The 26,843-nt window shown below is 41.7% G+C and overlaps 1 protein-coding gene across 1 annotated transcript in view; it reads left to right on the plus strand.

Moving 5' to 3' along the window:
• Nucleotides 1–25,423, plus strand: part of LOC310927370 (melatonin receptor type 1B-B-like) — a gene marked incomplete at both ends in the record, with an annotated part of 41,541 nt that extends 16,118 nt beyond the window's left edge. Inside the window, 3 exons of the mRNA XM_083889665.1 lie at nucleotides 22,533–22,651; nucleotides 23,434–23,778; nucleotides 24,980–25,423. Of these exons, the coding sequence (XP_083745791.1) occupies nucleotides 22,533–22,651; nucleotides 23,434–23,778; nucleotides 24,980–25,423 (908 nt within the window). The remainder of the gene's footprint in view (nucleotides 1–22,532; nucleotides 22,652–23,433; nucleotides 23,779–24,979) is intronic.
• Nucleotides 25,424–26,843: the final 1,420 nt, after the last annotated feature.

A 26,843-nucleotide genomic window follows, 5' to 3' on the forward strand; every position in this document is an offset into this window, starting at 1 on the left:
TCTGAAGTTATAATTTGGCTCATTACAAATAAAACTGAACTCCACTTGAACAATCGCAACAAAGTTACTTGGCTTCACATCCCTTATGTTTCTGTGTCGCTTGTTTCCCACCTCGCAGCACGAGCACAACTTGGCAGTAGAGCGACTGACAGCGTGCATATTCAAATGCAGCGCGTCCAAAATGCCAAGTATTTTGATCAAACACCGAATGCCCAGAGAAATTTAAGCCCTTCAAAGGCTGCAGTCACTCAGTTGGATTTAATTCTGCAAGTCATGACATGAAAAGCAGAGGAAAAAAAATGTCACGTAATGAAAGTGATGGAGCAAAAAAGAAAAAGGTTTTTGTTTGTTTCATAATCAATAATATCATTCGCAGGTTCATTTGTGCCGCGCCGCTTTAATCTCGAACATTTATTTCCCCCAATGTTCAGCGTTATAATGATGAGCTAAGACAGCTTTCTGATTTAATCATCTGCTTTGCTTTACAGTTCAGTGTGCACTTCAAAAGGTCAATCTCTTAGGACTAAACAGACTTAATGTCTGCCTGCTGCACTCGCTAGGGGAAAAAAAGCCTGCAAACCTCAGAAAAAGCAGGCTAATGTGGCTCCTGTGTACACATTACTGCTGAATCACAGACATAATGTGACATTACTGAAGATCTGGTCAGGCTCAACGCTTAATTGTTTTCAAATTGATTTCACAATTTGGAACAATGCAATAATTGCATTGCATCTCCTGTTCAATACTTATTGGAATTAATTCATATCTTAAAGTTGTAAACCTTCCTGGAGTCTGCAATGTGGTGTTTGCAGCGTGTGACTTCATCCCCAGTTGCTTCAAAATCCTCCACACACCCTTGACCGTGTTGATGCTCGACCACGCTTTAAAGCCACCTGTGGATTTCTGAGTAATGACCAAAAACACTGCAGTCGCTATGACTCCTCTCGTCTCCCCCTGCTCCTCCCCACTCTCACATAAACTCACTAGACCTACACTTCTCTGTCCAGACCTAACCAAGCTCCAGAGAGCATCGTATAACCTGACACTACCCCAACCGGACATGAGCTTTGTATTTTTTCTTGTAGTCAGACACAGTTAGAGTAAGCTCTATATACTCTGACAGGTGGTTAAAGCCTTTATTTGTGGCTTCATGAACACCGATGGTGGATATAATACAATTTCAGATGCACCATGAACAACCACAAATCCTTCTTTATGAACTCCTGTTGATCATAATCCAACCATTGTGGTTTATGTCGAGTTGTTGTGGAGGATAAAAATCCCCGTGGACAGCTTCAATAGCCTTGCAACTTGCATCTATTTGAGTTTTTGCTGCAACATAATAGATTAGTAATAATTAGTAATAAGTAATCGCTTAGCACATAAAATCTTGAAAAATCTTGATCAGTTCTCCTCAAACCTGGCTCTCGAATGTCTCGTTTTGTCCACAAACTCAAAAAAAAAAAAGACGCAATTTTAATGATTTATTTATGAGCTGGATCAAAGAAACCAGAGAATATTCACATTGAAGAAGATGAAAAATCTTTAATTCTTAAAAAAAATGAACCGATTAAGCAGTAATTCGCCCTTTTTTGCTCTATGTTTTACTGAAAGACAGTGAAATGACAAGACTTGACCCAATCCCAATTGTTAATGGATTTTTGTCTGACCCGGCCCGACCCAATGAGTCTTGAAGAGCTCTGGTCTCAGGGTATCCATGCTCTAATACACACACACACAGAAAGATATAGTGCTGTCTTTTGTGCAGTGCTGGAATTCTCTCTAAATAGCTTTACCCTCCAATCTGGTCACCTCTTCTACGCAGTATGGGATGGAGAGTTTGAAATGGGCCCGATTTGTCGAATACAGTGTCATATAATCCAGTGATTATGTAACGAGCCACTAGATTTAGAGTCAGACTTGAGGTGTAGCTGTTGTTAAACCTGACAGACTCGACAGCTCGGGTCGCCAGACTGAGCGGAACCGCATGTTTAATGCGAAGGAATTGAGGGGGAAATGGACACGGCCCTGTGCTGTGCATTCTAAATGTGTGTAGTGTGCAGTTTGCCTGCAGTAAAGAAGCGTTCACGAGGCTCAGACAAAAGCTTTTATCCACACATGACAACGACTTTGATTCCTTGCGACGTGCTAATTATTTCTCACACTAGTTGTCGTCTGGTTCGAGAGGCAGTTTGGGCATGGATGAACGGCGTTATCTCAGCCTTTGAACAATCTGACCACTAACTTAATGGTCGATGTGCCTTTATTACCCATCAACAGACGTGAAACGCTGACTATAAAACCCTCTAAGGCCGGCATTCATCACAGTATGCACTTCTATTATTCATGTAAACACCGCGGGATGCTTCACACAGAGTCTGCAAAGTGAAGCCAATGCAGAAGAGCCTAACACATGTATTCTCTTGAATAACCATCAGGGGGCGACTCCACTGGTAGAAATGCAGTTTCCTTTTAAGTCTATGAAAAAATGAGCTTAATTTTCACTGGATTGTTAACATCTATAAATATATCATGAGGACATTATGGTCTTTATCATTAGTTTCAGCCAAAGCATGTGCTGTGGCCCCCTGGTGGGACATGACGTTACTGTAGGTGACACATGCATAGGCATGAGATGCATGGATTCTGTTTTCACTGATGACACATGGCTCCATATTGCATATATGGCTGATCTAGGACCACTTACACAAGTGGCAGACATTTGATTTGTGTCATGTTTGTAGCCCTGGAAAAAAATTAAGTGATATGGATGAGTCCTTACCAGTATTTATCCGTATTTGTGTGACCACTCGATATTGAAGTGGGAAACAAATGTTCACAAATGTAAGAGATTTAGCTCCAACAGAGGACACTCTTCACCATTGCTGTGTGACTTTGGCCAGGTCATTGACGTCAACGCTGAGCTCATCTGAAAATCTGAATTGATGGCTGGATTTTTGTGGCCACACAGCCCTGAAAAAAAAAAAGAAATCATGTTGACAGAAAAGGTTGAGCCTGGAAATCTGAACGTAGCCTATGTGATGGTCCCGATTATAGAAAAACAGGCGGTATGGTAGAGCGTGGCTTGTATCAGAACAGGATAACATGTTACAGAAGAGGATATAAAGGATATGACAAGAGGCAGGTGATCCGCTGTGGCGCCCCCTAAAGGGAGAAGCCAAAAGAAGAAGATGGTAGAGCGTGGCTATGTTGTGATTGACAGCAAATGTCACACAGCCTCAGTCAGATATACATTTTGCTTCTTTCTAAAACCTTAGTGGTCATAGGTGCACCCATGGGAATAATACACAACTCCTTATATGGACATCCTGCGGGGTTGTGCGCATTTATAGGTCACATATTCAAGGTTTTTTGTGTGTGAAAGGTGTGTTTATATAGTTGGTGAAAATGTCATGGTTATGCTGCAAAAAAGGATACAAGACACTCTTTATTGCACATTCTTCTCAAGGGTTAGGGTTAAGATCCACCCCCAACATCATCCATAATGTGGTTTGTTCCGTTTGTTTTAAATGTAAAGAACCCTGCAAAATACAAGGGTTCAAAATGGCAGCTCACAACCCACTTGATGACATCATGGTGGGCTGCCACTCGTCCACTCGTGCCAGGCTTTTACCTTCACAAAAGCAAATCACCTTAAATCCTTGGACACCCTATTGATTTGCAATACAAATCACTTAATCGCTGCAGTGGAAAACCCAAAATGGCCTGTTCGAATTATATTAATTTTTTCGCGATTGAATGCCCTTTCACTGCAGCCAATGCACGTCCAGTGAGGACAACAACACGCCATAGTTAGTTCCCAACTATGTTGGCTAGCTGCTGCTCACGTTTGTTCGAAAAGAAGAAAAAACACACACTTCATTTACAGACCGTTTGAGGCACACGTGTGCTATTTGTGGCACCTCTGCATGCTGTGGAGACAGAAATTCTAATAAGACCAGATAGAAAAAACAAATTTGACCTTGCGAATCTGGCAGGGAAACACAGCTTTGTTAACACACACACACATTTCTGAGGTCGTGCCAGAGAAGCAGTGTCAGAGCAGCAGCGTCCCCAGAGTGGCATTCAAAAGACACCACTGACAATGGACTGCGAAAAAAAACTATTTGTGCCTCCAATTAAAAATGTGATGCTTGAAGACTCTGCGGCAGTGAGGAAAAGAAAGTGGATTAAGCCAACGCTGATTATACTTTCAATTACACTTGTGAAAAAAATACCTTCAAGGTCATGAGCATCAAAGTGTTGGTTTGACGCTTTGAATTAGTGGGGTTTTTCAGAAGAAAACTCTCTTTTCCAGCATGTGTCAAACAGGTGACATCTTCAGGAGTCGACTTGGATGATTGAGAACCTTCACAGATAAACGGGTGACATATTTGTGGGTTTGACATGTTTATAAGTTCAGCTACAGCCGGCTCGAGTCAACAGTTACACAGCGAGGGATTTATTTTTCAATTACTTTTCAAATCACGTGTTTTTTTGAAGAAAAACAAGCAAAAGTAAGGGTTTGTGCCAAGAGAGAGTACCACAGATGGGATGTTTGCTTTGAGAGTGCTGACGGCGAATGGGCTTGATTAGAAATTGCTCAGTGGTAGAGCGAGTCTTCTTTGAACTTGAAGTACACTACCGTTCCAAAGTTTGGGGTCACCTATACAATTTTTGTTGTGTTTTCCTTGAAAACTCACACTTTTATTCAACAAAAGAGTTTTGTCCTTTCACCGAAGAACCAGCAAACCTGTTTTCAGCTGTGCTAACATCATTGCACAAAGGTTTTCAAGGGTTTTCTAATCATCCAATAGCCTTCTAACTAGCTATTAGCAAACACAATGTACCATTAGAACACTGGAAATGGGCCTCTATACATATTCCATTAAAAACCAGACATTTGCAGCTAGAATAGTCGTTTACCACATTAATAATGTTAAGAGTGTATCTCCTGAAGGTTGTGCCGGCACCGTGTCAATGGGTATGAAAGATGAGTGAAATAGCACATGGATGTGAACCATAGTAAAGGGACAGCTCAGGTTGAATGGTTAGGAAATAAAGTTAGAGAGGCAGGGGTTGGGTTGAGATGGTGGTCCCAAAAGGGATAAGCCAAAAGAAGGAGATTTCAACGTAAGACGTCTACGTTTTCTCATTTTTAATGTGATTTAGTGCAGCTAAAATAACAGTGTTTATTGTGGGGAAATATTCAACGTCATCACCCACAAGTTAAGTTCCTATACAAACTAAACTGCAACATAAAATACTTTTTGTAGGAGATGGAAGCACTGGCTGGACTATATTCAGGGGTAATTTCTTGAATGAATGAAGCGCTACATTCAGTAACAGCATTGGATTCTCCACGATGTAGGTGGGGGTGAATGGTGATTGTGCAAAACTGTCAGCGGAGACGTCCAGGGTCCTGCCTGTGGTTGGGTTTATGCAGCAAAAGCACTTAAGCATTAGGAAAGGACTCATTGTGTCACTGAATATTTGTCTCTTTTACTGTGGGGAGGAAAAATGCACATTATCTCGTATTGCACTTGCACTACAGATTTGTGAGAGCTCATGTTTCTGGACCAAAATCACGTTACTTACTCTATGCATGTCAACATATGGTGTTTAAATGGATTGTTGTTGAGTAACATTTTTGTGCCTCTAATACTTAAGTACATCACTTTAGAAAGGTTTTTCTGTTGGACATGGTGTACAAATTCATTGTTTCTTGTGGTTAAACAGAAGCATTTGTCTGGAAGACAAAACAAAGCTACTTAGAGAATCAGACGGAGGTTTATTGGCAGGTAAAGCCTTCAATATGAGGGATTTGCTTTGGTCTTTGGTGCATGTGTAAGGTCTTAAACAAGAGCAACAACAAAAGAATAAAATAGAACTCAAGCACATTTTTACAATAGAGAAAGTCATGAAATTGGGTAATGTGTCAAAACAGAAAAATTAAAGGGACACTGTGTAGTATATATGGGTTTATTTAACCCAAAATCCACCTTTTTATACATATTATGTGCTCCTGCATTGTCTAGTCGCTGTATAATAGTTTTTGTTTTATTTTCGTAGTGTTTCAAAAAGTCATGTAAAATAACATGGTCGCGGGCCGCGGTTGCATAGCCACTGTTCGCAGCGAGACGCCATGTTTCTACGGGAGCCTGTAAGGACAAACGCGAGGGAACAAATCAAGCATCGCTTTACTTGTAGCGGAAGTCCCGCCTCCACTCTCTCCGCCCTGTCTGCTACGGCCACAGTAGCTCGCCCTCTCCCTCGCCTCACGAACCTCATCTGCTGACACGGAGAAAGACGATGAGGTCGACATTTGACCGGTTGAGGATACCGTAGCGCTCAGGGAAGGGAGGGGGTGAGCAGAGGAGCAGTTCGTTGTTGTAAGTTTCAGCCTCTCCTCTAGATGTCACTATAAACTACTTACTTCACCTTGAAGTCTATAAATAGTGAAACCGTAATGTGATAATGTTGTAAATTAGGCATAATGTCAACAGAAAACATAATCCAGTTCCAGTCAATTTGATGTTGGAGTTAAGTTATAAAAATGGGGTGGGGTAGCTCAGTGGTTAAGACCAGTACTTCCATGACTCCCATGACGTCATGGTCACAAATTCATCTCCACCCCTGGCTGGTTGTACTCAAGTGTAAGTTGCTTTGGATTAAAGCGTCTAAAATCAGATAATGAAATAATAATAGAGGAATAAAAACAGAATGAAAATGTTTTTTTTATAGATACAGTTGAATCTTCGTGCACATCTTGCATATTGCAACTGTGAAATATTATTTCTGACATCTAAATAAAACCTGGGTGGGCCCATAAAACTTTAATGGGATCAGAAGAATAACAGGCTGAGCCCTTGTCTGTTTCCCTCTCACTACAGAGGAGTTCACTTCTTTCAAACTGCGTTGCTATAAGTCGGAGAGGCAGGAAAACGGCCTGCGCTGACATCGGTGCTGCGGTGAGTGTTTGGACAGCAGCTACAGCCTAGTTAGTGAAGCAGCATGGTGGGTGAGCAGCAGCATCCTCAGCCACAGCCGGCCTGATGAGGACTGAACTGTCGGGAACCAGCGAGCAGAGCTGACTGCCAGTGTTCCCTGCTGCAGTCGTCCGCCGTTGCCAACTCAATACAACTAAAATAAATCAATCTTCTTCGCGGAGTTATGCCACGACTTACATTTTAAACTTTGTTGCTGACGACAGCAGAGAGACGACAGCGCTGGCATGTGGCAATGAGGGGATTGAAACTTTTTCCTCTGAAAATAAGAGGCAAACTTTAGTATGGTAAACACGACGAGGTAACTGAAGCTGGATTTGTTTTCTCCTTTTTAAAATGTGTTTAATTCAGTACCACTGCTGAGCCTCCAGTGACACTTCCCCTGCTGATTATTGCCTTTAGGTTCAAACAAATTGCTTTATTGTAGCATTTATTTTCATGTGTTTGTTCACTGGCTCGATTGCTCTTATGCAAGACGCTGATGCTCTCATATTATAATCCAATTGTGTTCCCAAATGATGATGCGTTTGGCAAATCATGAAAGATTATTTGGCTTGGGTTTGTTTTCCACATGTATTCCAGCTCATTGCACGTTCACAGCGCTCGACAAAAGACATCACACGCACCAAGTAGCTCCCAAGAAGAACTCTGCAGAGTTTTTATTCATTTTACAAATGCTGTGGTTGGAAGATATGTAAAATTGCTCGATATCGTTTTACCTGATGCTGTCAGGGAAATTTATTTCACTGGTGTAACAACTCTAAAACATAATTTGAGATACTGCTTTCAGCATAGTGGGTTTTTACAAATATACAAATCAATGACATCGTTTCTGAGGATTGCAGTCTAAATTTTACAGAGCCTTAGATTATGTCCAGTCTGTCAGTCCTTAGTTGAGTGTTCTTGAATAACAGCAACCGGGTCACACACAGATGTACAGTGTGTCCTTGAAATTATCCAGCCTTTGTATCAAGAGAGACATGTTTTTTTTGCCAAAGGAGTGAGCTCAAAATGACAAAATTGGGGAAATTTGGCTCCTCGTCTTTTTTTAATATTCCACAAAGAAAGACATAGAGAGTCCGAAAGAAAAGAGGGAAAAACCCATTACATTCGCCATTGAATGAAGAGACGTGCTTGCCAAAGGACGGAGCAGGTTGGATACACACAATGACAAATGTGAGAAAGAAGGCTCCCGCTCATTGACCACAGGGATGACAGTCACCCTTTTTTCTTCTTTTTTTTTACTTCAAACAGCTCCTCAAACTTTTGGATTTAAGAGTTGCGACTTTACTCCCTCAGCACGCAACTCCATACAATACGGCCAAATGTAGTGGGCAGTAATAACTGGACACTAACCAGAGCGTATCTGAAAGACAAACATTGTTTTCTCTTCCTTGCGCTGTGAGACTAAGTCGTTTTCACGCGGAGGAACAATTTGAAACGTCTGCAGCAAAATGAAAAAGGGATTTGATAAAAGAGGAGCATGTTTTTACTTTCAGGCTTTTTCGCCCTCTGACGTATGCGTTTCCTTTTGTATTTAGTCTGGGAGAAATTGCACTTGATAGTTCACTGTGTTCACAGAAACCTGGTGATTCGTCATCCAGTTTTTCAGGTGTGTTTTAAAAGTTGTAACGCTGGAAAAATTCCCTGACAGATGATGACAAAGTGTTTGCCTGTTCTCCCAACGTGTGTGCGGGTTTTCCTCCAGCTTCTCCGGTTTCCTCCCACTGTCAACCACATGCAGTGGTTCATTAGAAACTAAGGCCCACTTTACATTACGCTTTTCGCGACAGCGGTAACCCCGTAAAGAGAATTCCCTCTGTCGTAGTCCCGCTTTTCTCCCGACAACTGCAAAGTGGTCACCCGACAACTCAGCGGGAATCCCTGACAACTTCAAAGTGCGTATAAAGAGAACGCGTCAGGCTCGCGACAGCGGGAGGTCAGGGTTTAGGCGATTATCATATAGCGCACGCTAATTAGCATAAACCTTGGGACTTTCGTTCCCCAAAAAAATGGCGGGGGTGAAGGAGGGCCCTGGACGCTGTACGTGGAGCACCTCTGAAACCGAGTTTCTGATCAGTATCTGGTCGGAGGACGAGATCCAGAAGAATCTGGAGTCATCCAGGAACAAGGTGGCCTACGTAAAAATGCTCGAGCAAGTAAAGAGGAAAGTTGTAAGCGCCGCGGGTGACGTAATGTAAAGTGGGCCTAAAGTGACCGTGGGTGAGAGAGTGAAAGATTTGTCTCTGGCGACCTGTCCATGGTGTGGCCCCCCGCCTTTCGCCCCATGTCACCTGGGATTGGCATGACCCCACGACCCTCATGTGGAGGATGAAACGGATAATGAATGAATATGCCATATCAGCATTTTGGAGTAAATATTCCTGAACTGTACACGTCATATTCTCAATACTCAATTGTTCACCTATTATTGTCGATCGGAGTATAATATGCAAAGTGTCCGAGTGCAGGAGACAAAGCACAGCTGGTATTTGCATAACTGTGTGCAAACATCAGACTATTTTATAATTAAAAGAAGCATATAAGATTCAATGTGAGTGGATTATAACAAGTGTGAGCCCCTGTTTAGTCAAACTGAGCCGTTTTATATTGAACTTATTAGAGTGGCTTTACCAATACTGTTGTTTGTGTTTTTATTATCATGGCCATTTTATCCCTTTTTAATTAGACGAGGAAAGTTTCACAACTTTCTTGTCTCACTTTCCTGCCTGACTGGACATGATCAGTTTGAGTGTTTACCTGAAACTCAAGTTAAATTGCTTGGCCACCCTTTAATTGGCTCTCCGTTAATTAGCGAGACGGGCCGTGTTTGTTATTGTGGTCAGCGTGTTGTGTTCAAACCTTTGGAAGTACGCAAGAAAAACGACAGGAAGAACAAATAGCCACTGCTTTCCCTCAAAATAAAAACAGCACATACAAACCAGAGAGGGGAAATAAAACACAAATACTTTTATGTGTATTTATTTTTGCAGTGTGCATTTAGAGAATGGGTTTGTGCCGTTCGTAACGTTTATTTTAATCCTAATGCACAGAGAGTCTATTACAGATTTCATCATGTTTTATTAGACACCGCGGAGCAGTTATTAATGAATGAATCTTCACGTTGAAAGCTGGACTGTTTACGCCTCAAGTGGGCCAGATGAGTAAAATAATAGCATAACAACAAGAACTTAAATGTTTGTACCAAAAAGGTACAAAACCTTTTTGTCTGGAACAATAAATTCCAGTATTTCACGTATGATTAGAACATGTCAAGATCTCAAAATTATAAATGTGACGCCTGGGGACAAATTAGCAATGACTGTATGAGTGTATGTGTATAAATCAACATAATTGTAGTTGATTATCTTCAGTGTCGTGTTAAATTTTCTCAGGGGAGATATAGCTGTGACTGCTCCAGGTCAACATCCTTTACTTCTGCAGATCTGCTTGATCTGGAAGAGTCTGAGAGTTTATTTCTCTCAACAGGCTTAAAGGGACACTGTGTAGTATTTATGGGTTTATTTGACCCAAAATCCACTTTTTTATACATATTATGTGCTCCTGCATTGTCTAGTCGCTGTATAATAGTTTTTGTTTTATTTTCGTAGTGTTTCAAAAAGTTGCATTGCCACTGTTCGCAGCGAGACGCCATGTTTCTACCGGAGCCTGTAAGGACAAACGCGAGAGAACAAATCAAGCGTCGCTTTACTTGTAGCGGAAGTCCCGCCTCCTCTCTCTCCGCTTCGTCTGCTACGGCCGCGGTAGCTCGCCCTCTCCCTCGCCTCACGAACCTCATCTGCTGACACGGAGAAAGACGACGAGGACGACATTGGACCGCTTGACACCCCTGGTCTACTGCCAGGTCAACTTTAACCCATTGACGCCAGGAAAGCATTTCCGCACTTCTACCATTGATGCCGGGAGAGCGGCTGCACGTTTTATTCTACCATAGACGCCGGTAAAGCGGATACGTCAATTTTCAGGGGGTATAAGGGATCCTCGCGACATTGTATTGAAATGACTTCTCGCAAACATGGAGGACTTTGACAGCGGCAGTGATTTTGAGGAGTTTCGTCTTCAATGACGTCATCGCTGATAACTTCGAACGCGCTGAACAAAACAACCAGGATATTTGGTTAAGACATTATTATGTTTGAAGACGACGAGGTCTGCGATAATGACGATAAATACCACCGTCATCGACGGAGTGTCCATCCACCATCAGGACTAAATCAAGGCACTGACACAAGTTGATATTACTTTATTTTCTTACTGTTTTTAGTACTGTTATTCACTTAAATTTGACATGCCTGTATCTAAATAAACTCAATTTCACAGGAAAGCCACAAGTGTGAGCTCTCAAATACTTTTTGAATTGTGTTCCTATATCTGCTACAGAGGCTGAGAAATCAGTCATTTAGTCGGCATTGAAGCTCAGGTTTTAGAGATATTTTTTCCAGGCGCTTCAAGCCTTAATGGGTTAATAAAGCATGATGTCACTGATACAATGATGGTCCCATTAATGAGTCAAAAAGATGTTAAAGCAGAACAAGCATCAAGGTGTGGATATGATGAAGCGGAAATGGACGTCGTATGGTGAGTCCATGTGGGCCGCCCTCTTTTCTGACTCATTTCTGTGTTTTCTCTGTGCACTTGCTTGTTTTTGTTTTAAACTAATGTGAAATGCTTTGTTGGGAAAGGATTTCTTTCCAAGGAATTTTTCCATTCCAATTGACCAGAATGTGACTTATGCATGCACAAACAGGTCATGGAAATCAGCGTATAATGCCACTGAGGGTCCAAAGCATGTGTAGCAATGTGTTGATGATGAACACGGTGAAGTGCTTGACCATCCTGCACTGAAGTGGGAAAGGACAGTCTGTCAATGAGTGTGTGTGTGTGAAGCAGGAGTCTTTATACTGGCTTGATTGGAGACGCAGTGCAGCTGAGTGAGCCAGGTGAGTGGAATGAAGCCATGGAGCACGCTGAATGGAGAAGTACTCGGTGTGAAAATGTCTGCGGTGAGGATGATTGAAGGAGTGAAGTGGCTCCGCCGGTTGAGCGCGATGAGGAAAAGCACAGGTGTCACCGATCACATCTACGGACGGCTCTGTTCACAGCTCATGCAGCACAGGACAGACAACAAGTGCTGTGATCACTGATTTGATTATTTACACCTGTGGCTTTCCAACTGCTGCACAAGGAGCCTGGTATCAAGTCAAGTTGAGACTCAAGAAAGGTTATATAGACATAAAATAAGGCTTGAGTTGCATACTTTGGCACCATCCAATTTTGTCAAATGTACAAATTTAAATAAACTGCTGTCTTTATTTTTCTTTAAAGACTCCTGTACTGTTTTAGTTTGCTCGGACAAAAATGGAGATCACTGGAAACGACAATTTACAGTTTGATCGTCGTCTTTTGGATTCTCCCTTTCGGGGTCACCACGTCTTCCTCCACCTTGTCCTCTCTCGTGTCCTTTTCTGTTCCATCAAGGGCCAATTCCAATTCCTATCTTAACCCTCGAGCTCAACCCTTATCTTAACTGAGGGTTATTTTGTCACTTAGAAATGGGACACCCCTTAAATGCAGATACGTCTTCAGACTGTAGGGGGCAGGACCAAAAACCATCTCAGTGCCTCTCACTTCATTTCCAAACAGTTCAAGGTGAGCTTTCTAATCTTGGCCTTCCTGGTCACTCCCCAAGGAAATCTCAGCATCTTCAGCTCTACCACCTCCATCTCTCCCTGTCTTTTAAAGAGTCTCACTGTCCTTTTCATTGTTACAAAAGTGTGACGAAAAAAAACTAAATGAAAACGAGCATTAAGTACATAAAAATGTACCTCAGTTCGGTCGATCTACCCGTATGCAACGAGGAGGAGGAGGACACACAAGGAAAAGCGTCAGAAATGACGACATTAGGAAGAAAGAGCAGACACCACGTGGTTGAAATTCACGTACGATGTTTGGGAAGACTTTGTGAGTCACCCAAAGCCAAAAAGGAAACAACACAACAAACCGAAAGTGACATTTGGAGGCGAGTCATCCAGAAATCCATGCAAAAGTTCAGTCAAGCTCACCAGAGGCTGAAAATAACTCGACTTACAGAATATTTACATGTTCTTAAAGATCGAGAAGCTACTGAATTAGAATTTGATTTTGAAACACAGAACACATTGGGTGTTTACTTTTGCGAGATTGTGTACAAACGTTGTACTTTTACTACGTGAACATAGTTCTGTTTAGTTAGTTCTGTTTTTTAGCCTTATGTTTGAAATTCTTTTGCATGGTTTAATGTTGGCCTTTGTATGACTCAAACTAAAATAGTATTTTAGTCATAAGAGTACACTACATCACAGCTGGGCTCATAACCGTCTTTAGATCGTCCCTTTCATGTCTTCGCTTTAATCAAAATAATACATCCTTGTCCTGCTTTTCGCCATTCTTTGTTTCTTGTTAGTTATAAGTCAAAACTGCAGAGGAGGTGAATCGGCCTCGTGCTTAGGCCGACGTGGCATCACAGAAGTTTTCGTAATTGAACTAAATCACTCATTGGACAAATCGTGGCAGAGTGAGGACCCCTTAACACACAAACGGCGTTTTTCGCCTCTGAAAAGATTCTTTCTATTTAGGAAAACTCATTCTGGGTAGCAGTAGCATTTCTGTTGTTGCTGTCCTTTTGCATTTGCAAATACAGTTCTTATATTACATAGAGGAGCAGAGACGTATTAGGGCTCCGAGGTCAGCAATTTCGGTACTTCTTCTGTCACGAGCCAGACCGCGTGACCGCTAGCGACGCTGGTTTTGGGTCCGACCTGGGCGGACTGCTGTCGGGTGAGAGCTTCGAGAATTAGTTTATTGTCCCGGAGGAGCCGTCACGTCCATACACGGAGGGCAAGGACCTTCTTCCTACACTGCCGCCTACAGGCTTGGCATAGTTATGATGGCTCTGGACAGCATATTTATGCGGAAACTTTTTATTGAAAACTATGATGTGTGCACAAAGTTATGTTGGAAAACAGAGGGGAGAAAAAAATGTATGTTTATCAAAATACCCTGCTCGTGTTAATGAGCCCGAGTCCATGTTGATTGCAGTGATAAGTTGGACCTGGTGGTGACTGTGGAGAAACATCAGAATCAAAACAAATACTTTTGGGTTTCTCCAACTAATCCACACAAACATTATTAAAAAAACAAATTATAAAACATGAAAAAGTTTAAAATTATTACAAAGCTACAATGGAAGTATGTATTATCCCCGTCATAAAAACAAGAAAATGAATTCAATCTTTTTTTTGCAAATATATGCAAATTTTATACCCAAATTTGAGGCGGCACAGTGGGCTTCTCTAAAGAAGTCAGACTTTAATCAAGCATAGCATTCAACGACACTAAAACTAATTTCTCTGCAAGTAAATAACTCTAATTTGACATTTTAATCAAGAATTAATAAGGTGCTTTACTATAGTTTCAGATTTTTGGTAAAACATGGGAAATAATCATAATATTTTAGCATTAAAAATAACATTGTGGTTAGAGAGCTTCTACATACTCATGTATTCACGTTTTCTCTCTCTCTGTGCTCAGCGTCGATGCTTTGAGTTCAGTTTCTGTGCTTCAACCACCTTGAACTCTTGGTCAGTCCAATTTCTGACTTACACTGCGACTTCATAAATGCAGGAATCCAAAGCTCTTGAGGGTTTGATATTTGACAAATATTGTTGATGTAAAAGCTCAAACTTATGTCCTGTGAACACTTTTCTTGAACTATAGATGGTAAAGAAAGTGATAAATCGTACACAAAAAGGTTCCTTTTCTTCCGATTCATTCAGTTTAGCAGCTTGCTGTCCACCTTTGCTGCATCATCCTCTGCCTCCTTTCAAACAAAGGGGGAAACAGCAGCTGCTGTGAAGGCAGGATAATTGGGAGGAAGGAAGGATTGTTTTTAGATCGTATCATTGGGAAATAATACTCGCAGAGGTGCGAGGAACAGCCGAGTGAAGAGGATAACGGTGGTAGAAGGTTTCCACGTCTTTTTGCCTGTGGTGGTTTTGCTCGCTGACTCACATGACCAGGCAGTGGAGTGAAGACGCTGCTGGCATCAAGAAGCTCCAGCAAAGTAGAAGTCTCTGGTGACGCCATGATCTTTTCTTTTATCACCTTGCCAAAAAGACTATACCAAGACTCGGTTTTATCTCTTATAACACTTCATTCATTTTCCTCCTCATATTCTGCTGCTAAAAGCTCAATTTCTCCGCTGACCTTTAATCCCCTTTTTTCCATTTTTTTAAAATTTTCCGTCTCTTGTTGACAGCTTTGTTTCACCATCTGAGTCGGATCATTCTTTGTGCCTTTGTGCTACGTGCTTCCATTTAACAGATGGAAGGTTAGATCAGAGTTGACAGCTTCATTATAAAATAAAACCAATGTTAATTGTGCCGAACATGTCTGGTGGCAGTGGTGTTATTTACCCACGTCTAACGACATTAGCTGTCCCACAATGAATGCCGACTTTGCACATGAAAGCGCAGCTTTTATCATCACTGGCTATCTCACAGTGCTCATTTCTGTCATTATCCCCTCAGAATCTTTTTTTTTTTAACTTTGTTTATTCACTGAAGAGACGTGAAATTCAAACACTCGTCCCTCCAAAACATTTTTGAAAATGCAAATTTGACGAAAACCATCATTTGGACATCGTTTACTGACACTGGGAGGGAAATTCACTCATTTGGTTTGAAATTGATCATACTTTATAGTCGCTTTCAGTTAGTTTTATGGGTGGCGCTGGAGCCAGTCCCAGCTGACATCCGGGCGAGTGGACAGGTTGCCAGTGTATCACAAGGCAAACATGCAGATGAAGCTAAATGGAACATCAGAAATGTGATTATTTGCACATTTTTCTTGTCAAAATGGGAGCCTATTATTATGCAAATCAGAGAAAAAACAAGAAAAGTGAGGCCTTGGATGATGAACACTGTGGCTCCATCCACACGACTGCTTTCCAGTTTAAAAAGCACATAAACTCTGCTCCGGATGCGTCTGCCAGTCCACATCACCTGGTGTTTCAGAGCCTCGAATGGATGAGCTCACTCTGCAGGTTTTTATTTTAATTTGAACATCGCCGTTTTGCACGTTTTGGAAGAAAACTCAGTTCAAACACAGAAACGGAGAACGGGCAACTCTGACACGTCTGAGTGGTTGTAAACAACCGCAGTGTTGATCAAAGAGAGGATCCCCCCCCCCCCCTTTTTTTTTGTAGATATTCACAGCGCCATCTACTTAGCTTTAACACCGACATGAGTTAGAGTAAACAAAAGTCAAACCAAATTCACCCTTTTTTATCTTTTCCAGCTACAAAACTACATCAAATAACGTTCATGCAGTGCATAAAAACTACTTTCCCGCTCATTACCTCTCTGGCAAACCAGAACCTCTGACTCACGCTCATGAATAAACATAACCGCACATGCTTTTCATGTTCTGGTTTGCAATACTTCAACACAAACAATGAAATAAGCGCTAAATTTGCCCTGCAAAAATGTAAATGGGTTATTGCCTTTAGAGCAATAAGAGTCTGGTGACAGCTGGAGATTACACTTGTGTAAAGTCTGGTTTTCCACTTGTGATGTATTGACATGGCACCGCAGTTCAACAACGGGTCATTTAAGAGGTCAGACAGTTTGGAAAAATTGCTCTCTCCGTAGAGAGAACATGGCGTCGACAGCTGTGTGATAATTGTCTGATTAACACATCGCTCCAGTGCCTTCAGCTCACTTCCAAAACTGAATCAAATTCAACCTTTGCCCTAAAAAACCCGAAAAACAAACGATCCGGTAATTCTCTTTTCTCTAAAACATTTTGCTTATTTCATTATCTGCGAGTTTGTTTTACAGTGTAATTTAAAATTTATGCCACAACGACAGCCAGATGTAATCAGGATCATTCTCAAATGATGCAGCATAAACTTTAATTATACACTTAAATCAGTTAATGGTATTCTAACAATCCTGAAGGGGATGTGTTAGTTTGTGGTTAAGTTGTCCAACGGTTTTCAATGTGTGTTTTTCCAAGTGTTGCCGTCTGAAACTGAGTTGGCGTTTTGTGTACATGCCGAGCGGCGTGGGTTGAGGCCAGAACAGCCCGTTATCGTGTCTGCGTCACTGACGATTCTAAATAAAGCCATCCGGTGGTTCAGACAAACGTCTGCTGCCTGCTGTGTGTGCACCGACGTTACAGTATTTTCATCATTTTGTCCAGAAAATGTCAGAGTGTTGATCAGCGTTTCTCAAACCTGGAAATGAGGATGTTCTCAAATGTCTTTGTTTAGTTTGAATGATTTCTTTGTTATATTTGAAGCAAAGAAACCAGAACGTATTCACATTTAAGAAGCTGAAATACCTGAGAATTCACTGATAACGGTCGCTAATGATCCAAAACTTGAACAATAATTCCTGACTATAGGTTTATTACTGATGCTTAAAAAGAAAGATTATGGTGAGCGTGAATGATATGGATTTTTTGAGGCAGTTGTTGAGACCAATATTACAATAGACATTCTGAATATCTAAGAATATCTATATATATCAGATATATTTGAACCCTTCTGACAAATAAATGCCAGAGATTCACTTCATTTTAATCATCATCAACTTAACTTCTCACATTTACGACACGCTTACGCTCGCGCACTTTGCATTACTGTGATTACACGATGGTTTGTGCCATCGCTAACCATTTCTGAAAGCTGAGAAGTTTCAAGTCAAATCCAACGGGTGGTTATTATGGTAATTGCACTCGCAACCTGGAAGAGGAGAGAGAAATTTGGAAAAACACCTGTTTTTGGACAAAGACCCAAACCATGGTTATTTCAAATAGTTTTATACTGTTATTTTGGTTTATTTAACATTTAACATATTTAAAATCTGCTGTTTATGTGCATGTACAGTGTTTTTCCTCATTTGAAACTGTTAATACACTATTTTAACATGCAGTGACTTGTAAATATCTGCCAGATATTGAATGTTATGCTGGAAAAATGGGCTTCACTTACTCACGGGACATTTTCTGGCCTCTTTTACTATTAAGAGGATTAAGTGTTAAAACAGAAAAAAAAAACTCTTAAACATGAAAATAGGGTACAGTTGTATTGTATATGATAAAATCCATTTTATTCTAATGTTCACAACACACATGCATAAGCAGCGAGACAAAAAAAAAGATAATTTCTACTCAAGTTATTATACACATTATACAAGTTATTATACACATTATACAAGTTAGTATACACAAGTTATTTTCTCGTTTTCATTTCTATTCTTCAGCCTCGCACATCTATGCACCTATGACATGCATTTTCCCATATATATAATATATGTAATAATCCACACTGAGACATTTTTCCTTAAAAATTTCTATGTATTATCTATGAGATGGAATTCCACCTGTTGGCTGCGAGTGATGAAAGGCTGAAACATACATAATCATGTATGGAAGGATTATTACACAGATTTGTTGGCCACTTATCAAATTAAAATGTCATATGCGGTGTTTGCTAATGCACACTGATAGAATATAAATATTAAACACAGAAAATGTATGTTGGGACATAGATTAGAAACAAAAAAACGAGCACATTTCTGTTATATATTCCTTTGTACGCGAGCGTTGACATTTTAAAAATGTGTGTTTGTACAAAACCGCAGTTAATTTGATTTGTTGCGGAGAAAGCGTACAGAGCGTTAAGTGCTGACTCATTAACGCGCACGTTAGAGCGTAATTGCCGCAGTGGCCTTGAGCGCCGAGCACCCTGCGCCTCAAGGAAGCACGTGCAAAGTCAATAAGAATAAAAACAATTCCATACAGAAAGATAGAGATGCTGCAGCGTTAACGGCATAAAATAAAACCGTGTCAGTTGCAGTGGGCCTGACTCGGTAACTCCAGGCCAAATCCCCCCCCTTTATTCCTCTTTATCAGCACCTCGACACTTGACAGTGACAGAGGAGTCCAAAGAGATTCCTCCGCCGAAAAAAAAGAGGAGACTAATTTCCTTGTACAGGAGGTGTCGAATCGCTACACTTCACTTTGTGCACCACAGTGCGCGGTGACAGTTCTAGGCTGACAGCCAAACACCAAAGCCGCACGTGCACCGACCCGGAGTGTAGTCGCAAATATGAAGGTGGAGAAAGCGGCTCTTGCTCGTCTGGCTATAAATAAAGCCGCAGCAGTGCATTCGTCACTCTTGCAACTCTTGACACAGTTTGAGCAGACGATGATAAACGACGCGACAAGGAGACGACACACGGGAGAGATGCTTTCCAGTCCCCGTCGTCACGATCTGAGGTTCCTACGCTGGAATAGTCCAGCTCCGGGTCGTCGAAAGCTGCGCTGATCAATAAATGTTGTTTGTGCAATCATGACTGCAGGCGCTGCTCCGCTAATGACCTCCACAAGTGTATGTCTGCAAAACACAAGGTGAGGAACGCAGGAGATGGAGCAAGTTACTGAAGACCTGCCCGTGGCTTTGCCTCCACAGAACAGCCATGTGTTGTTTTTGACAAAGGCAGAAATATTGCAGCTCCACCTTTTTAAATCGGGGCCACAATTGCCAATTGGCCGCATTAGCTGTTCAGAGGAATCTTGCAGAGCTGCTGGTTTGTTTTACATTGGGTTTGCCTTTCAACCCTACCATTAAAAACACTTATAAGGACTCTTTATTATCATCAACTATTTTGATAATCGGTTTGAAGCTTTATTTCATGATTAAAACAAGATTTCTGACCGTTTTAGCGTCTTAAATGTAAATATTTTCTTTGTTTCTTTGCTCCACGTAAAAAAGACATCATTAGAACTTGATCATTTTGGTTTGTGGACAAAAGACGTTCGAGAACGTCGTCGTTTCCAGGTTTGACAAACACTGGTCAACGTTTTTTGACATTTTATGGACCAAAACGATTCATCGAGAAAATAATCGTCAGTTGCAGCTCTACTCTTTATTATGAAACAACTCTTCTGTCACGCTTGGAAATATGTCACCAAAAAAAGCTTTGTTTTTTGACAGAAAGTAGTCAAGGAACTGAAAGGAATTGCTTTTATTTTTTAAACAGAGTCTTTTGTACTACCAATACCACATTATGTATTTAGTACCTCATCATGCTTATTCAAAGAATCCTCAAGAAATCACATCATATTTGATCAGATCATTACTGATTTGAGTCCGAGTCTGTGCAGAGTGGAGGTCTCTGTACTGTGACCCACCTCTTGGTGCCTCCTTCCATCCGAGGACAGATGTCCACTGAGGTTTCTTCCCCAGACAAAGAGCTGCTCGTGTATCCAGAGTGGCCTAAGTGCTGGAACCTCCTTAATGAGGAACTTGTGTATCGAGTTAGAACAATAGACCACTCTTGGCTTTGGCTGTGACTCTCCTAAGAGAACCTCCACGCTCCAGCGCCACAAAAGCTCAAGTGCTGTGTCCACACACTCGTCCCTCCACTCGGTGGAAAACACAGCGACTGGCATCCCTGATAAAACTTTGCCTTGGCAGAGGCAATCAGCTGTGAGGCAGAGGCTTGAAACCTCTGCTCTGTAATCTCAGCCCACTCAGCCAACAATCACGCTGGGCTGGACATGCTGAGATAGCCTGCAGGAAAAAAACAAAAAACAAAAAAGCATCCCATGCAACAGGCTTGTTTTTACCCCCAACCTACATTTAAATCAAGAAATCTGTTGCAATTACATTGTTATGGAAGTGGACCGACATACTTCAGACTTTATGGCAACGTTCCACGGGGAGTGAATGTTGTTTATCTCGACTGGACCAGCATATTTAGTGTGTGTGTGTGAGGCGACAGACACATTAGAGAGTTACTCTGCCATTTAAATAACTTTTTTATGGTATAACAAGCAGCAACTCGTGTGAGTTACTGAACTCAGACATACTTTTCACGCGACCAACGAAAGTGACAGTGCTGTTACAGAGTTCCCATTCACGTTAATCACTGCAGTAACTGACAGTGCCTGAAGTAAAGAGTAATGTGAACTCTGAGTGAGAAATTGAGGTCAGATTTATGTTCCATTAATTAAACTTTTTTTTTTTGCAATTTATGGAGAGAGTAACTCTTGCACTGCAAAATCTTGCCAAGTGTATTTCTAATCGAAATATCTCATCTCACTTAATAGAAGACACAATAATCTCAGGAGTAAGATTTAAGTGAGATAAAGAAAGTTGTTTTGAGTCACATCTTAGATGAAACTTGAAGCTGAAGCGTTGTCATAAGTCATACGTTTTTAAGCCAGGTTCTACCTGGAACCCTTTTAAAACCCTTTATTCAGGGAAAGGGTTTTTCAGAAGCAAATGGTTCCAGGTAGAACCTCAGCCCTAGAAGGATCCTTTTGGAACCCTTATTTCTAAGAGTGTAATATGAGTCAGGAATGCTAAATTCAAGACCATTTTTGTCTCAAAATTCCAGATTCTAATTTAATTTCAAGCAGGGGGTGGACTTAAATCGAGAACATTGTCACTAAAATAAGTTAAATACACTTGAAAAAAAACAGGATGACAAAAAAAGATGCTACTTTTGAGCATCATAAGCTTATTATGAGACACAGAACATCACAATGTGAGTGAAATATATATATAAAATATATTGCTTAAGGACTGGCCATTTTTCCAGTGTGCCTTTGCAACAAGGGCCTTTCTGCATGGAGTTTGTATGTTTTCCCTGCGTGTGTGGGTTTTCTCCAGGTTGCAATTCTGGGATAAGATGAATTGGTCACTCTAAATTCACCGTAGTTGTGAGCGCGAGAGTGGACGGTTGTTTGTCTCCATGTGTGACCCTGTGATGGACTTGCTTTCCAGAGTGAACCCCGCCTTTCGGCGTATGTCGGCAGAGATTGGTACAGCACCCCCCTGCGACCCTCACGGAGGATGAAGCGGTAGAAGATGGTTGGAGAGTGTCAAAAAATTGATTTCACTCACAAGGTTCTGAACTGCTCTTTTGAAGCCTTACTTTCATTTTGGTCGGCACCATGCTGTGTTTTTACCCATACTTAGGGATTGAACCGATTTGTCGGTGGTGTTATGTGGTCGTCATAAAAAGAAACCGTGTGTTATCATTGCTCAATGTTTGTTTGCCGTTGCCTCCATCTGTCTTGACATCAAATTAATCTCTTCCTGTGTGCAGTACAGGAATGTTGCCGGGCAACACATCACGCAGCGAGAGAGGCGCGTGAGCGCTGATAGGCTTAATCAGCACGGTGTGGCACTTTGGCAACGATTTGACTGCAACTAAACAGTCATTTCATGCCACAAGTGGGAGTGTAATTTACAGGAGAAGTTTCAGAGACTTATGTTGGCTTCACTTTCCAGACCCAGAGGATATTTCAATGAATTATATACTGTGTATGGTCTGTCATTATCTGAATTATAGGCGCTGAAATTCAGCGTTTATATGGAAACATACTGATGACATTATTCTGCAAATAACTGACTGTATTTGTTGTCCGTGTGCGTTTTCTCTCCAGGTAACGTGTTCGTGGTGAGTTTGGCATTTGCCGACCTCGTGGTAGCCTTCTACCCGTACCCCCTGGTTCTCTACGCCCTCTTCCACGATGGATGGGCACTGGGAAACACACAGTGCACGGTGAGACCTTGTTTTTGTTTTATTTTACTGGCACGACACCTGCTCTTTGTAAGAAAACCATCAGTCTTCATCTTCAACATCACAGCTTTGCGAGCAACAGTAGCAGCCCACTCAAGAAAAATCACAAGGATGAGCAGCAAAATCATTTCGCTGGAGCACTAACCATTAATTATCATTTACAACAGAAGGACCAGAATGAAAAGGAATCCAACGCCACACACACACACATACACACACGCCCTCTCATTACACAGCCATTACAGTCACAAACCCTCAGGCCCGAGACACAAATCACTCACTTTCATGTATAAGCGGAGTCATTTCAAGCTTTGTGCCAACACTTGATCCATTCATTTCACACCAATAATTTTCAGTTTATGATATTTTAACAAACACAAGTCGAGTTTCTCTCCATTAAAAAGCTCTTGCATGTAAATTCTTGGAGTTATCAGTGAAGACAGAAAATATATATAACTTTACTTTGTAGACCATTTTATTTCTTCATTGTCTGCTATGGCAAGATTTAAGTCATCTCCATGGTAACCACACGTTATCCTATGGCCAGCACTTTCAGTATTGTATTATGTGATTGTGCCATTTAATTGATGACAGAAGGAATGGAAATAGTTGATGTAACTGCAGTTTTATCCGTCCAAAATGATGCGTTTTCTGTGGAGCTCTGCACAAATATTTCCGATGGATAAATGAAGCTACTTGAATTGCACCGAACAGCCTCCCCTCCCCGTCTGCAGTGTGATTAACAATTTACTCTCTCTCCTCAGGTCAGTGGTTTCCTCATGGGGCTGAGTGTCATCGGTTCCATCTTCAACATCACCGGGATCGCAGTGAACAGATACTGCTACATCTGTCACTCGTTCTCCTACAGTCGCCTGTACAGCTACCGCAACACTCTGCTGTTTGTTGCCTTAATCTGGCTGCTCACAGTCGTGGCCATTGTCCCCAATTTCTTTGTCGGGACGCTGCGCTACGACCCGCGGGTTTACTCCTGTACCTTTGCCCAGAATGTCAGCAGCTCCTACACAGTGGCGGTGGTGGTGATTCACTTCCTGGTGCCCATCGCAGTGGTCACCTTCTGTTATCTCCGCATATGGGTGCTTGTGATTCAGGTCAGTTTCCTTTTCCTTCTCCACGTGGTTAATTATGTCTTTTCAGACACCTTTGTAATGGTTTGTAATGGTGGTAGTTGAATAGAATGGTGTACCAGTCTGGAAACATGCTGTCGGCTTTGAATAATACAGAAACCCCTTGGGCCAAACAATAGCAAGACCACTCAGCTTTGCAGGGTTCATCCAAAATGAACATGGAGTGCTCAAAATTTGGTCAATTTTGAAGCTGTGACCTTTAAATCAGTGTCCTTTTCCAAATGTCAGAACCCAGACAAAAAAAAACGCACTGTCCTATCAAGGACACTGTGATACGACATGATATTTAAGAGCAGCTTTTCAATAATATTAGGATTTAAAACCAGCTCTGAAGATTTTGCAAAGTCAGTTGCAGCGATTTCAACAGAAAAGCTCAGGCGTGAGAATGATATCCCTACAGATGTTGTGTACATAGGAAATGCTCATCAACACAAATGGAGATGGCTATGTGCACTTAAAACAAACACAGACAATTGGAGTAAGTCTTGAAATATGACAAAATAGGCTTTAGGAATTAGAAAAACAATCAAAAGTAACTGCAAACAAACACGGGAAACAGCAAACTCAGCAAATCAAAGGAAGTTTAGAAATTCCGTGACTAAAAACATAATTCATGGACCAAGAAGCTAATTCTATGATAATATATACAGCAACCAAACGTGGGCTAACAACCAGTTTTTGCCAAACATCATTGGATTGGAACTCATTATGAGCATTTTCTTCTGGGGCTACGGCGAACGTGACAGAAATGTAAAACATCTTTTAATTCTGAATGGTCAAGAGAGCATGGATTTATCAGCAAAAGTCATAAGGACGACTTTCGTGGGTTTTGCACCGTGAATACTCACGGAGAATTTGACATTGAAAGACATTTGTCCACAGAAAAAACTCCTGGATGCATTTACTTGAAATTTAAACTTGCACTGACTGATTCAAGAGGAGCGTATAGTTCTGCTCTCTGGCAATTTGTTCTTTTGACAGTTTATGACCGAGTGCAAGAAGTTAAAACGTGCACTTTGCTTTGGGTATTGTTCTCAACTCTCAGTTGACACTTTTTGAAACAGATTTGTTGTGAATAAATAGAATACCACCCTGTCTGTGCTGTGGGGAATGGCCACCCTCGTCACAGCCTAATTCCCACCTTGTTTGTTGTCATTATGCCCAGGTACGACGTAAAGTGAAGACTGAGGAGAGTCCACGTCTCCGACCGAGTGACTTGCGCAATTTCATCACCATGTTTGTGGTGTTTGTGCTGTTTGCCATCTGCTGGGCCCCTCTCAACCTCATCGGACTGGCGGTGGCCATAGATCCGTCACACGTGGGTCCTCACATCCCCGAGTGGCTCTTTGTGGTCAGCTACTTCATGGCCTACTTCAACAGCTGTCTCAACGCCGTCATCTATGGCTTACTCAACAGGAATTTCAGGAACGAGTACAAACGCATCGTCACCTCTGTGTGGGTGACTCGGCTCTTTGTGACAGAGACTTCGCGAGCCGCCACGGAGGGCAGGAGCATGAAGAGCAAGCAGTCGCCGCCTCCGCCGCCGCTGCACAACAACAACGAGTCGTTGAGAGATCGCGTCAACGAAGAGCGAAATACGGCACCATGAGCCTGTTAAAAAGGAAATGTGTTTTTTTTAATGTGAAATCAATGACTATTGTGCAGCGACAGAGTCAAGTTCACAACTGAAACTTGAATTTATGGCGAGTCACGAGGGTGTGCGGGCGATGTCGGTACAAAGAGTTTTTGAACGATTAGCTCAACAACTGAATGGGAATGATTTTTGCAGGTTTTATAGATGCAACACCCTGTGAGAGATGAGCAGTGTGTAGCGGGTTTTCATGTTCTTACTCTAAAAACTGCCTAAACGGTGCGTTTATGTTATTATTGAAAATGTGCTACCATTTAACGGTGGACTTACATGTGCAGGTTGGCGGTGGGAAAGACGGTCATTTGGTGCTACAGGTGGCTATGACAGGTCAACAGAGCAGTGGCCGTCATGGCTACGATGACTGGAGCATTTTGTCATGCAAAAATCTTCAAAAACTTGTCTGATGGCTTTGTTTGAGCTGCAATGTGTTCAGAGTTCGTACAAACTCCGCAAGAACAGAGAAATTAATTGTTTTTCACGAGGCGGCAAGAGCAAAGTTAGTTCTGGTCAACTTCACAAGAAACTCAAGTGCATGGCAAGTCTTCATTGGGAATAAGAGATTTCTGCATTAACCACTTCAAATTTCTGTCCAATCACACACGAGCTGTCCACACACACAAAAGCTTTGCCCAGATGTTTCAAGAAAAATGATGTCATTCTTTTCTCGCAGCCCTGGAGAGAACACGTCTGTTCTTGCAGAGTGTGTACAGGCCTAAATGTGATTTGATTGTCTACTGTTGAAATATTTGCATAGCATTTTTTTTGATTGGCTGACGCTCGCGCTACTACTCGAAGAAGTTGAACATTTGTCAACCTCTGCCGCACACAGTAGCGGTGTTTACATGTGAAAAATCCAAAAAGTTTTGTTCCAGTTCAGTCAGGAATTGGAATATTTTGACGTGTGCAGCGTCTTCTAAATCTCCAGAAGTAGAAGGTTTCACTTCCGCTTCTGTAGTAAACAAAAGATCCGATCCACTATCCGTCTCATTTTCCCTGCTCTTCCACTTCTGGGACTTTCATGTCTGTTCATTATTCTGTTTTTGGAATGAAAATACAGCAGTAACACAATGAAAGTAACTGAAGTGACCAAACTGTCTGAATGACAATCGGCATACACCGGCTCACTCATTCGGAATGAGATTTGTTTCTAAATGGGCTGTATCAGATTAGCACGTTTACACGTGTCCATGCAAACATAATGTGAGCAAAGCCAAGCAAACCCAAAACGCTTGCCCCACTCAAAGTGAACGAGACGCCTTTCAGTCGACGCCTCCGCCGCGCACACGTGTGAGTCGACCGTTAAATCTGCCGCTGTGGATGTTTTTAACAAAACTGGGAAACGAACAGTTCTCTTTAGTAACTTCACAGGCCTCAAATA

The sequence above is a fragment of the Microchirus variegatus genome (genome assembly GCF_963457635.1).
Source record: "Microchirus variegatus genome assembly, chromosome: 5".
NCBI classification, from domain to species: Eukaryota; Metazoa; Chordata; class Actinopteri; order Pleuronectiformes; family Soleidae; genus Microchirus; species Microchirus variegatus.